An 11,291-nucleotide genomic window follows, 5' to 3' on the forward strand; every position below is an offset into this window, starting at 1 on the left:
AAGAAAGGCCCACGTGTTATAGCCAACCTGTGAGCCCATGAATTCCTACGTCATTTCTGCTTATTCAAATTCAACAGGCAAAACGGTGTCATGAGTGCAGTGACAGCGCATTGGTGGGAACTTGAGGAGGAGCAGGGGCAGAACACCCTTCTTTCCGAGGGTCTGGCTCTGCAGCAAGGGGCCCAGGGGGATAATGCTGCATCCCTCTGCAGTAGGCACTGACAGCCCACCACCACCACCACGCAGGGACATACAGCAGCCCTCCTGGTACTGAGGGTGTCAGTGGGCACTGTGCAGTACATGGAGCAGACCTCACCCCCACAGCATGAATCTGCATGAATGATCGTAAGAGAGACTGTTCTGTCATTGCATTGCAGCTCCAGAAACTAAAACGATCACTTTCTTTCAAGACCAAGAGTTTACGCAGCAAAAGTGCTGACAACTTCTTCCAGCAAACCACCAGCGACATGAAGCTGCAAGCAGACGTGCTGGCCGAGGTCAGCCCCGGCTCCAGCCCACTCCCTGCTCCAGGAAGCCTGACGTCCACGCCCACCAGGGCCGGCCTGCACCCCAGCAGCGGCAAGGCCCATGCCTTTCAAGAGCACATCTTCAAGAAGCCCACTTTCTGTGACGTCTGCAACCACATGATCGTGGGTAAGCCCCTCCTCTGCCCCTGCTCCAGTACCAGCCCCCATGGACCGACTCTGAGCCTGAGAGATCCATGTGCAGGAGGACTGCTCAGGGCTGCTTTGGGGACAATATCTGTGAAAAGGGAAGGAAAGCAGGCCAGGGCAGAGGGAGAAGTTGGGTTGGGATATAGCTGTACCCAACACTTCAGCTCATCCCCTAGAGAGCCCCACAGCCCTTTCAAGTCATCTTGCATTGGGGCGGAAGTGTGGGTCTTTGTACACCTGTGTTGATCAGTCTGTCCCTGCATATAGGCACAAACGAGACTCAGAAAGTTCATTTCTTCCACAAGAATCCAACATCTGTCATCCCTGAACTATTTGTGATTTCCAGTACAACCAGGAAGACAGGGTTCTGAAGTTCCCCTCTCCTAACTGGGGCTCAGTTAAGGAATGGGATATTGAACATGGGAGTGGTGTCAGCCCCTCTTGGTCCTCATTTTCCAAAAACCATTGACTACTCAGAAAATTCCAGTGCTTACAATGGAGTCATCTTTTCTTTCACCCAGGCGACTTCAGACTAGCTGGGTTTGGCTGACCCAGACTCAGCTCCATTGCTGCATCTGCCCTCTAGGCCTTACCTCTTCCTCTTGCCCTGGACCTGGGTGCCAGCCATGCCATGTTCTTCTGGCGATGGCAAATGGAAGCATACAACGCGGAGGGCCTTGGGCTGGAGGTAGCACCTGCAACTTCTGCTGGCCTCCCACCAGCTGCAGTTAAGTGCGACGTGGCCAAGCCTACAGGCCAGGGTTAGAGAAGGGGAAGTCCCTCCACCTCTGGAAACAGACTGCAAGTGGCTGGCAAAGGGCAGGGACACAGGGAGCCATGAAGAGTAGGGTCAGCAACCCAGTCTACCATATTGGGTGGTCTCTGGATCCCTGATGTGTCTTGTCTGTTCGGTAGATTCTGTGAAGTCTTGGAGTCCCCACCCTTCTGCTTTGCTTCATCTGGAGGTTATACCTGGCTTCATGGGCAGGGGCGTGCCCATCACATTCCACGCTCAGGGGCAGAGGCAATGCCTGGTGTTTGTGAATGCCTCGCTTCTGAAGCTGATGTGACACTTCTAATTTCAACCCAAATTTCACCAGGCCTCTTCAAGGCAGTGCTCCCATAACCCTTTAATAGGTGATGATGAGTATCTATTTTGAATCTCACTGTGATGAGTGTGAAAAGACAAACAGAGCATGTGTTTTAATAAATGAGTAATGGAAATGATCTCACCTCTAAGGAATGTCATAGTCATCATCTTAAAGAGGATTCTAGGTGCACCTCAAGTACAGCAACACTGTTGAAAGACTGTTTTGAATATCAAAAAAAAAAAAGCCTGTACTAAAGAGGATCACACTCTGCTTCTACCAGAACTAAACTGACAGTGTAGATACCTTTTTAACTTAAAAAAGAAAAAATTGTCAACAAGTCACTGCTCTTTTCGAGGATAAAGACAAAGTAAATGACACAGAAAGCTCCTTCTAGGAAAGAGGGAAGGGGTTCAGAGAGAAAGGAGGAGAAAAAGCAGGAGCAAGGAGGTGGGGGAGCAGAAGAGGAGACGCATGCAGTAGGCACTGATGAAGCTCACCCTGCTGACTCAGTCACAGGACTTTCTAGTTCTCTGATAATGGAACATGACTGACTGCTCCTCTTTCTCTTCCTTTCCCCCGAAAACCTCACCTCCTGGCTCCATGGATATCAGCTGAAGGTCAGTTTCCTTCAAGCCCAGACTATCTGCATATTCTAGGTCACAGGGAAAGGCTACCTGCTGTTAGCCCTTAGAATGACAGTTCAGTATTAAAGCCCCTCCCCCTTTTCCCTTTCAACTGAGAAGCAAGGGTTATGTAATCATGGCCAAGAAAAAAATCAAATCTCATTTGTGTGCTATCCAGCTGATGAATACAGCTTTAAAAATAAAATCAATCTGGGACCAGCATCTTTGTACAGTGAGTTAAGCCACTGCCTGTGATGTCGGCATTCCATATAAGCACCAGTTCCCGTCCTGGCTGCTCTGCTTCCAATCCAGCTCCCTGCTAATGCACCTGAAAAAGCAGCAGAAGGTGGCCCATGTGCTAAGGCCCCTCATGCCACCCACATGGGCGACCCAGAAGGAGTTCCTGGCTCCTGGCTTTGGCCTGGCCCAGCCCCAGCCATTGTGGCAATTTAAGGAATGAGCAAGTAAATAGAAGAAGATTCCCCCTCCCTCTCTCTCTCTCTCTCTCCCTTTCAAACAAATAAATAAATCTTAAAAATAAAGTCAATCTGACATGCTATCTAGGATGTCACGTTGGAGCAGATTCTCATTTGGTTTCCCAAGGCCTCATATTGTGCCTTGCTGATGCCTATACCACTCAGCTGGAGAGGTCACCATAAGATCAGTGACCAATGAAAACTAACCAAATGCCACCCTCATTCACCACCTACCCAGCTTTGATTTCCTTAGCTCCCCATTGCCAACTGTCCTCTTTGGACTTGACAACCAAACCACCACCACCCCCTTCCCACTGACCTGTCTTCCCGGTTCCTCAAGTGAAACAGGCACTGAAGCTCACCCCACAACTAACCTGAACCTACAGGGCCTTGCTCCTCTTTGCAATCACCTCTTTGGGCTACTTCTTCCCAAAAGATCTGGCCACCTATGCAAGCCAAAGATCATCAACCCAGGTTTCCATGGAGATGTGAGAGAAGTAGGCAGTCAAGTGTACTTGGAGCTCCAGTGTTGAAGGCCCTACCTTAGGGGCAGCAGGACCCATGCCTGAGCCTTGGGTGAAATCTGAACCACCTCTCCTACTGTGTGGATGAGTGCATGTCCTTCATCAAGAAGAGTCACTTCCCTTACCTTCCTTAAGCTTGGACAACGATAAGGGTGGGAGGGCTCATCTTCTCTGTGCTTTGCCCAAACGTACTCCATCTATGGCATTCTATCTTCACACTGAATTGTCTGCAGTGACTCATTTCAAGAAAGCACTGGGTCTGTGTGTGAATCTGCTTCTCATTGAAATTTCTGACTTCGACAAGTCAGCATATGCTATCCATGTAACTAACTCAGTATCTGGGTCTACTCTATGAACTAAGGAGATCTTTCCATTCTTCTGTCTGTGGCCAGCTGCCTTGTCTCCCAAACCATTTTTACGTTAACCAAGTGTTTTTAGTTGAAGACCACTTAGCAGGCACAGCATATTCTGTAAACAGATATTTAGCAAAACGGCCAGGTTTCATCACTGAAAATGTCAAGTTTTCTTATAAATTGCTGCGCAAAGAATCAATCTCTTTCATCACTGCCCAAATGGCAACCACCGCGGAAAATCATAATGGCACTGTCTTACTAAGAATCACCAGATGCAGGGCCTGAGACGGGTATCTTGTAGAAGTGGCTGACTGTGGGATGCCCTCAGGAGAAGGAGGGTCCTAGAGGCAAGGGTGAGCAGGGAAGGTGCTGAGAAAAGATGCGGGCTCAGCTGGGGTCACTTCAGACTGATCCACGGAGTAAGCCTGCACTGGACAGGGGCCTAGCAGTGTACCTTTCTGTCACCAAGCAGTGGCCATAGCTACCCCCAGGCAGTGCAGGTGTGGCACTGCAGGCAAAGAGCATCTCATTTGGCCAAAGACAACTCTCTGGAAAAAATAAAGAGGCAGGTATGAGCCATCAGTTGCTCAGAGTCACAGCACCAACATGGAAATAAGATGTGGACAAGGCACCGACTGCATCCAGTAGCTCTGTGAACGTACTTCAGCTCTACACGGTGCAGTATAAAAACGCACTCTACTAGGAGTGAATTTAAAATGCAGATGGACCTTGGAATGGCTGTACCTATAACATCATCACCCTTATAATGCACACAGTGAGGAAATCCTACATTATGCGGAGGCCAGGACCCTTGGTGTGGTGCTCTTCTTTGACCGTTAGTTTACTTGTTTCCTGGCCTATTCCGCTCCCATCCTATTGCTCAAAAAAGCCATAAGCCAGCAGCCAAAACTTGAATTGTGTGTGTGCATAAAGACAAAACAAAAAAGAAAAAGCCATGTTTGATCACTAATGTAGTTGTCTCTTGGTGAGAAAGGCCAATCAAAGGAAATATTAAACAGCAACCGTCATCTGTGTATTCTCAGAACAGAAAACGGAACCCCTGAGGTTCTGTCAATCGTCGAGTGGACAATTGTTATCGGAGCTGTACAGCTTGTAAGTAAGAAAATACAGATATTCTCTGAATCCGCTCTTTTTTTTTTTATTTTAAATAGTTACTTTCCTTTGGGTCCTGGCATGTTTCCATGTTAACGTGCAGTACCCAGAACTCAGTGATTTAGCCAATGGAATTGTTACTCTCTGGGGCCCAGAACTTATCTACTACTTTTTTACTAGAAGACAAAAATGTAATATAATGCCCAGTCCAACAGGGCAAGTTTCTTTCTACTGTTTGTTCATTTAGCACTGTGAGGAAGTCATGGTGATTCCTGGCCCAGAATTTCAAGTGAAAGTAAGGAAAATTGGAATAGTCATGGTAAGGTGATGGTGACAAGGAATGTTTGCAGGAAGTAGTGGTGTTTGGCCTGGAAAAGACACTGGAATGCAAGACCAATGTCTTTATTCAATGGATGAAAGAGATCGCATGTGGAAGAGTTTCAGCTCTCTAAGGGTCTCCAGTACACATGGATGGATGAATGAGGCCATGAGGCAGAGTTCGGCATTTACAGGAAGAGCGTCCTAAGGTAATTCCCAAAGTAGGAGCCATGCGTTTGAGGAGGGGAGAGAATGCCTGTTGGAAAAGGCTGGATACTACAGTCTGCTTGGATGCTCACAGCACATGGAGTCCTGAATCCTAGAAATGACTCAGGCGTCCTCAGCAGAGAACAGGGTCAGTGGGCAGCACAAAGGAACCATAGCAAGGACTTCTCTCTCCTCACACCTACTTTTCCCTAATTCTCCTGTGGCTGCTGTTTAAGGCTATTTGACTTGTATCCCTCTTTTTTTTTTTTTTTTTTTTAATCTTGACAGGCAGAGTTAGACAGTGAGAGAGAGACAGAGAGAAAGCTCTTCCTTCCATTGGTTCACCCCTCAAATGGCTGCTATGGCCAGCGCTGCGCCAAACTGAAGCCAGGAGCCAGATACTTCTCCTAGTCTCCCATGCGGGTGCAGGGCCCAAGCACTTGGGCCACCCTCCACTGCCTTCCCGGGTCACAGCAGAGAGCTGGACTGGAAGAGGAGCAACCAGGACTAGAACCTGGCACCCATATGAGATGCCAGCGCTGCAAGGCAGAGGATTAACCTAATGTACTACGGCGCCAGCCCTGACTTTTATCTCTTTAATGCACACAAATCAGACACACTTTCCAGTGCTTGCAACGGTAAATTCATTAAAGGGCTATTAAGAATTCAATAGCAGGTCCAATGTTCTTAACAGACATTATCAAATGTAAATGACATGCATGAATGCATCTGGCTTGTACCCTGCACCTTTCAATGAAATGAGCACAAAATACTTTCAAACCAGCATCTGCTACTACTTTTTCTGGATTTAATACATGCTGCCAAGTACTGTGTATTTTAAGAAATATCTCATTAAAAATTATTTAAATGATAAAGTAAACCGCATTTCTCCCGGTGAAGACTGAGCAGAAATAAATGACAGTAATTACAGTATCTCCCACAGGAATGGAAACAACACCTGTTCTAGGGGATAGTACTGTGGTCTGAGGCACTACAGCAGACCTGCATGTCAGTCTTAAAAACATAAAACTTTTGGATCTGCTACCAAAGGAGAAGGCAGAATAACAGCAAGTGGAGAGACCACTCGTGCTGCCCTGTGTCTCACCACTCTCCCACAAATATTCTGTTCTCCATAGAAAGTTCCAGTATGATTTTCCAGACCCACTTGCAGAACTCCAGCATTTTTCTGTTCCTTCTGGAACACCTTGGGTGTCTCCCTTCTTTAGTCTGTGAAAATGTTTCCTCCCATCCTGTGTTGATCACTCGCTTTCTGTGAATTTTCATGCCATTTGTCAAACAACCTAGACTTCAGTGAGTTCCCTGAGAACATGAGCAGCCCTCATTTATGGGCCTGTTCCCACAGCAGCTCTGCAACACACACACCTGCAGCACAGTGAGCATCTAACAAACAGCTAGCGAACGGGGCAGAAAACAGTCTGCCCTTAAATATCAACGGAAATGGGGAAGCAGTTTTTTGGAAAGCATAGAAGAGGATCGTGGAAAATCCCCAGTTCCTCTGAAAGCTCCCCTCGGGCCCATCACAGCTCCAGCCTGCCCCAGTGGAAGCTGGACACCGAGGCCCTCCTCCCACGGGCACCCCTCTCTTCATCTCTTCTTTGTGTTACATGTTTTAATGCAGCACTACTCAGTGCATCTCTTCATTGTGAATTGCATCCAAAATCCAAATGAAATGTCACCCTATCCTGCTTGAAGCTTTCACCATGAACTCGACCATTTTATTTTTTAAATATTTTCTTGATATGCCTTTATCTTCATGTACTGTTCATCATTTTTATTGTAGAAAATGCTTCTTTTAAAAACAAACATAAGTAGATTTTAGATTTCTATTGTCAGCTTCAGTTTTTGTTCTTAAACCAAAGGAGACTGCGGATCTTCCTTCATTGTTGCGAGTGAAACAGTTGGTTTTCCTTTGCTCTTATTACTGTAGTGAATTTCTACTTTCTGGTCCCTTTCATTTGGGTGTCAGTGTGTGTGTGTGTGTGTGTGTGTGTGTATCGACCACATGTGACTTGAAAGACATATATGTTCTGCTAATGATCATACCTGAAGTTTCATTTTTAAGATTTTATTTTCTATTTACTTGCAAGACAAAGTTAGAAGCGGGGAGAGACAGAGAGTGAGAGAGAGATCTTCCAACCACTGGTTCACTCCTGGCTACAACAGCTAGGGCTGGGCTAGGCTGAAGCCAAGGAGCCAGGAACTTCCTCCAGGTCTCCCACATGGGTGCAGGGGCCCAAGCCCTTGGGCCATCCTCCGCTGCTTTTCCAGGCACATTAGCAGGGAGCAGGATGAGAAGTGGAGCAGCCAGGACTCAAACCCATATGTATGGCATGAGGGCATTGTAGGAAGCAGCTTAACCTGCTATGCTACAATGCCAGCCCCAACCCCAAGGTTTTCCAATTAGTCTACATTTCTCAAGTTATTTAAAAGAAAAAACTAAATGCAGTATTTCGAATCCTAAACTTAATAAACTTTTAACCCCACCTCTCATCTCTCCAGCAATTTTCACTCCTTGTTTTCACAGATTAAATGTGGCAATGTTTTCAATCCAAACTCCTATTTTTATTTTAATGTTTCACAATCCATCCCTTAGATTGAGACTAAATCTTAAACTAAACAAACGCATGCTTTGTAGCAAGATTTATACATCTACATAGGCATTACTGAGTTAACTGGTTTCAGAATTCACTGCTCGTCTTATTGCTACAAAAGCTCCCTGCTCTTCAGCTCTTGTTTTTGTTTTTGTTTCTCAGTTTTTCGGAACATACTTCCAGTAATGTTTTTCCAGAAGAGCTCTTGGGTACTAAATCCATCAGGGAGTCAACCACCACGGCTCACGCTTGCTTGCCTAGTGAATCTCTCGCAGATGGGGCAGACTGGTGAGACCGGGGGGTTTTCCTGGATGCCCCTCCAGCTCTGGTCTTTGCCACAGTTTCCCCACCCACTTTGCTTTGCCCAAAGCTCAATGCACCTGCTCTCCTCTCCTATTAGTCTATAGAATCCGCAGATTTGGGAACTGCTGGTTATATTAATAATCGAATCATCTGCAGTGTCTGTCCTGTCCATTTCCTCTAGGAAGGACTTTGATTGTGAAATTTTCTGTTCTTCCCCATACATTCCTTAAAGAATTTTAAGAATTTGTTCTTTAGGTACCTATATCATAGTATGTGTTTCCCTGTAATTTTATTGTCAACCAGAAGCAGATGCTGTCTATAATAATATTCTGTTTAATATAGCATAGCCCTTGAATGGATGTCTTTCTTTATGGCATTGTCAAAAGCAGTAACAGAGATAAGCTCTATGACACAGCCACATGGACTAGTGAAATGACAGCTGTGACAGCATCAACGTCAGAGCAGAAGCCATGGTGTGCCATGTTCTCTGCAGGGACCTGCCATCCACCTTGTACGGTCACCTAAAATGGACTTGATAGAGAAGTGGATGGATAAATGAGTGACCAGCTAATAGGAAATATAAGAATTATGGCTTTGATTATTTTATTATGCACAAAGCAACGAATTCAGAGTCAAGAAGGTAGAACTGCAGATAAACCTCAAGAAGCATTTTCCCATCAAATATTGACTAAGCAGATCTGTGTGCCTGGCCCCGCACTGATATCTGGGACACAAAGTCCAAACCCCTTTGCAAATTCAACTGAGGAGACTGAGAGCAATAGGTATAGAAGCCATCTAGAAACTGGAAAGACAGAAGGAGCCTCTGCCATTTCAAGCTGCAGACCTGCTGCCCCCCCCACCATGACTAACTCTGTGGCCTTCCAATGCCACCCCCTCCAGCCCTGTGCAGGTGATCAGACCAGGCTGTCCTGAAGCCCAATCCCTGAGGGGAGGATCTGAACCCCATGTGGATATCAGTTTGGAGAGATCAGAATAGTGCAGGCATTTGGGGAGTGAATCAGTAGATAAGAGATACACCTCTCCCTCTCTCTCTCTATCTCTTCCACACCATCTCCATTTGTGTGTGTGTCTTCCTTTCAAATAACTAAGCTAAATTAAAAATACCTTTAAAAAGAAAGTCAAAGGAACCATTAGAATCTAGTTCATGTCAATGATGCTGGTCATACTTCCATATATTTTCCATTGAATACGTATTTTATGGTCTTCAAAAGTTGGTGGAAATTGTGTATTATGAAATAACTGCACAAATTTTCAAATAAATTTTTACACCAAAATGAATTTCTCTTAATTCCAATTTCCATTACCTTTTGAAGTACCCTCATGTCTGCTGACACTGGAAGATATGAGAGATACATCTGCTCTGCATGCTATCCTTAAATAGCTCATGACTATTAAGAACGAGAAGGGATCAACTGGTAAGGAGAGAGTCTTGGTGTGCACACAGCTCTCCAGAAAACAAAAATCTTCCGAGTTACCAGATAGTGCTGTCTTTCCAGAGTAAGCAAAAAATGGGGACTTCCTTTCTCTAAACTGTTTAGTTTACTATCACTGACCGAAGTCATAAATGGTCAAACTGAGAGAGAAAATCATTCTTTCCAAAAGTCAAAGAAAAGCAACTCTGTCTCTTAAATTCTAGATCATCGTGTGTGCAGGTTCTTTGGAGAATTCTTGAACCATCTTTCGGGAGGGTCGTGTGTCCACAGGTTTGTATTTTAGGAGTGTTTAAGATAAGACCTTAGCAGAAAGAAGTAACACACAGGCAAGTGTTTTCAGAGCATGAAGAACAGACCAGGGAGGGCAGTGTCTGACCATTGAAGAAAGTGTCTTGCTAAGTTTTTAGTCATTTTCTATAGGTCACCAACAAGACACTGTTTAGTGGTACAGTGGCGTACCTATTCTGAATCCACACTGCCATATTCTGAGGCCCCCTGTGCTTTATGTATTTTCTCCTTTTTATGTCCAGGAAGACATGGAAAAGGCTCCTAGGACAGAAGGAAAGCAAGAAAAACGTTTCAAGGTGCAGTCTGGGTGGAGAAAAGGCGGGAGTGGGGCAGAAAGTAGACACAGCTGTGAATCCTGGATACACTCTGAGAATTTTCTGAACTTGCAGCTGCAAAGCCTGGTCCTGCCTGTATTGTTGCCGATTCCTGCCTTCTTGCCTGAGGTCAAGCCCATGCCATGACGGACAAATACTGAGAGGCTGCTGGCTTTTTGAGCCATGGCAAAGCCCATGTCTGGAGGCTGGGGATCAGTTAGAAGAGGCCATCCCCAGCCATGGCACGCAGGCAGAGGTCTGCTGGGAAATCCGTGTGTCCTTTACACATTCAGCAGGAAGCAAGGCAGTGGTCCACTGACTTGTTTCAGAACAGTGCCCTTGGTTGTGTGGCCACCGGGGATACTGTGTTATGAAGCAAAACTGGGCCAGTAGAGTAGAATGGGAGGGTCCTTTGTGTGAATCTGGGGCTCTGAACACCAGGGGTGTGTGTGCGTGTGTTGTGATCAAGCTGAAACCAGACACCCAGGTGGTACTGGACAGCTGTGGTCCCTGTGGGGGCCACCTCTACCTCAGGTGGGTCCTTGGCTTCAGCAAGAAATAAAAATTAATTGCAGGTCGTAAAGTGAAAGCTGGGTAGTTTTAATAAAGATTGTGGCAAAGAGCCGACTGCTCCCTAGACAGGACAGCCCGTGTGTGGCTGGGGTTCTGCATTTATGGTGTCCAGGAAGTGTATGTCATTATCTGGGCAGAATATTCACCACGTTTCTGAGAAAAGGGCAGCAATTTCCAGGAATTAAGGATCTACCTCTTTTGCATCCATGTATGGTCATTTCTGTAGGTTGCCATGGCAACTGTAAACTGTCATGGTGCCAGGGGAAGTGACTTCTACTATGCTAACACATTCCAGTGAGGGTATAATGTGGCTGGAGGTCAGGAAACAGTTAGTCTGGATGCCATGTTGGATCTTACTGGTTTGTACC

The 11,291-nt window shown here is 46.0% G+C and overlaps 1 protein-coding gene and 1 long non-coding RNA gene across 27 annotated transcripts in view; one reads left to right on the forward strand and one right to left on the reverse strand.

The window, feature by feature from the left end:
- Positions 1 to 11,291, reverse strand: part of LOC103350379 (uncharacterized) — a 547,263-nt gene that overhangs the window by 440,961 nt on the left and 95,011 nt on the right. The window lies entirely within an intron of this gene.
- The window catches only part of STAC (SH3 and cysteine rich domain), a 146,230-nt gene that overhangs the window by 66,276 nt on the left and 68,663 nt on the right, over positions 1 to 11,291 (forward strand). For 2 of the 3 annotated variants that reach the window (XM_002716238.5, XM_070072956.1), the window contains one exon: positions 378 to 654. In XM_002716238.5, coding sequence (XP_002716284.3) covers positions 378 to 654 — 277 coding nt within the window. The remainder of the gene's footprint in view (positions 1 to 377; positions 655 to 11,291) is intronic. The other variant, XM_051858945.2, reaches the window with a different exon arrangement.

Source organism: Oryctolagus cuniculus, chromosome 4 (genome assembly GCF_964237555.1).
Source record: "Oryctolagus cuniculus chromosome 4, mOryCun1.1, whole genome shotgun sequence".
Classification (NCBI taxonomy): domain Eukaryota; kingdom Metazoa; phylum Chordata; class Mammalia; order Lagomorpha; family Leporidae; genus Oryctolagus; species Oryctolagus cuniculus.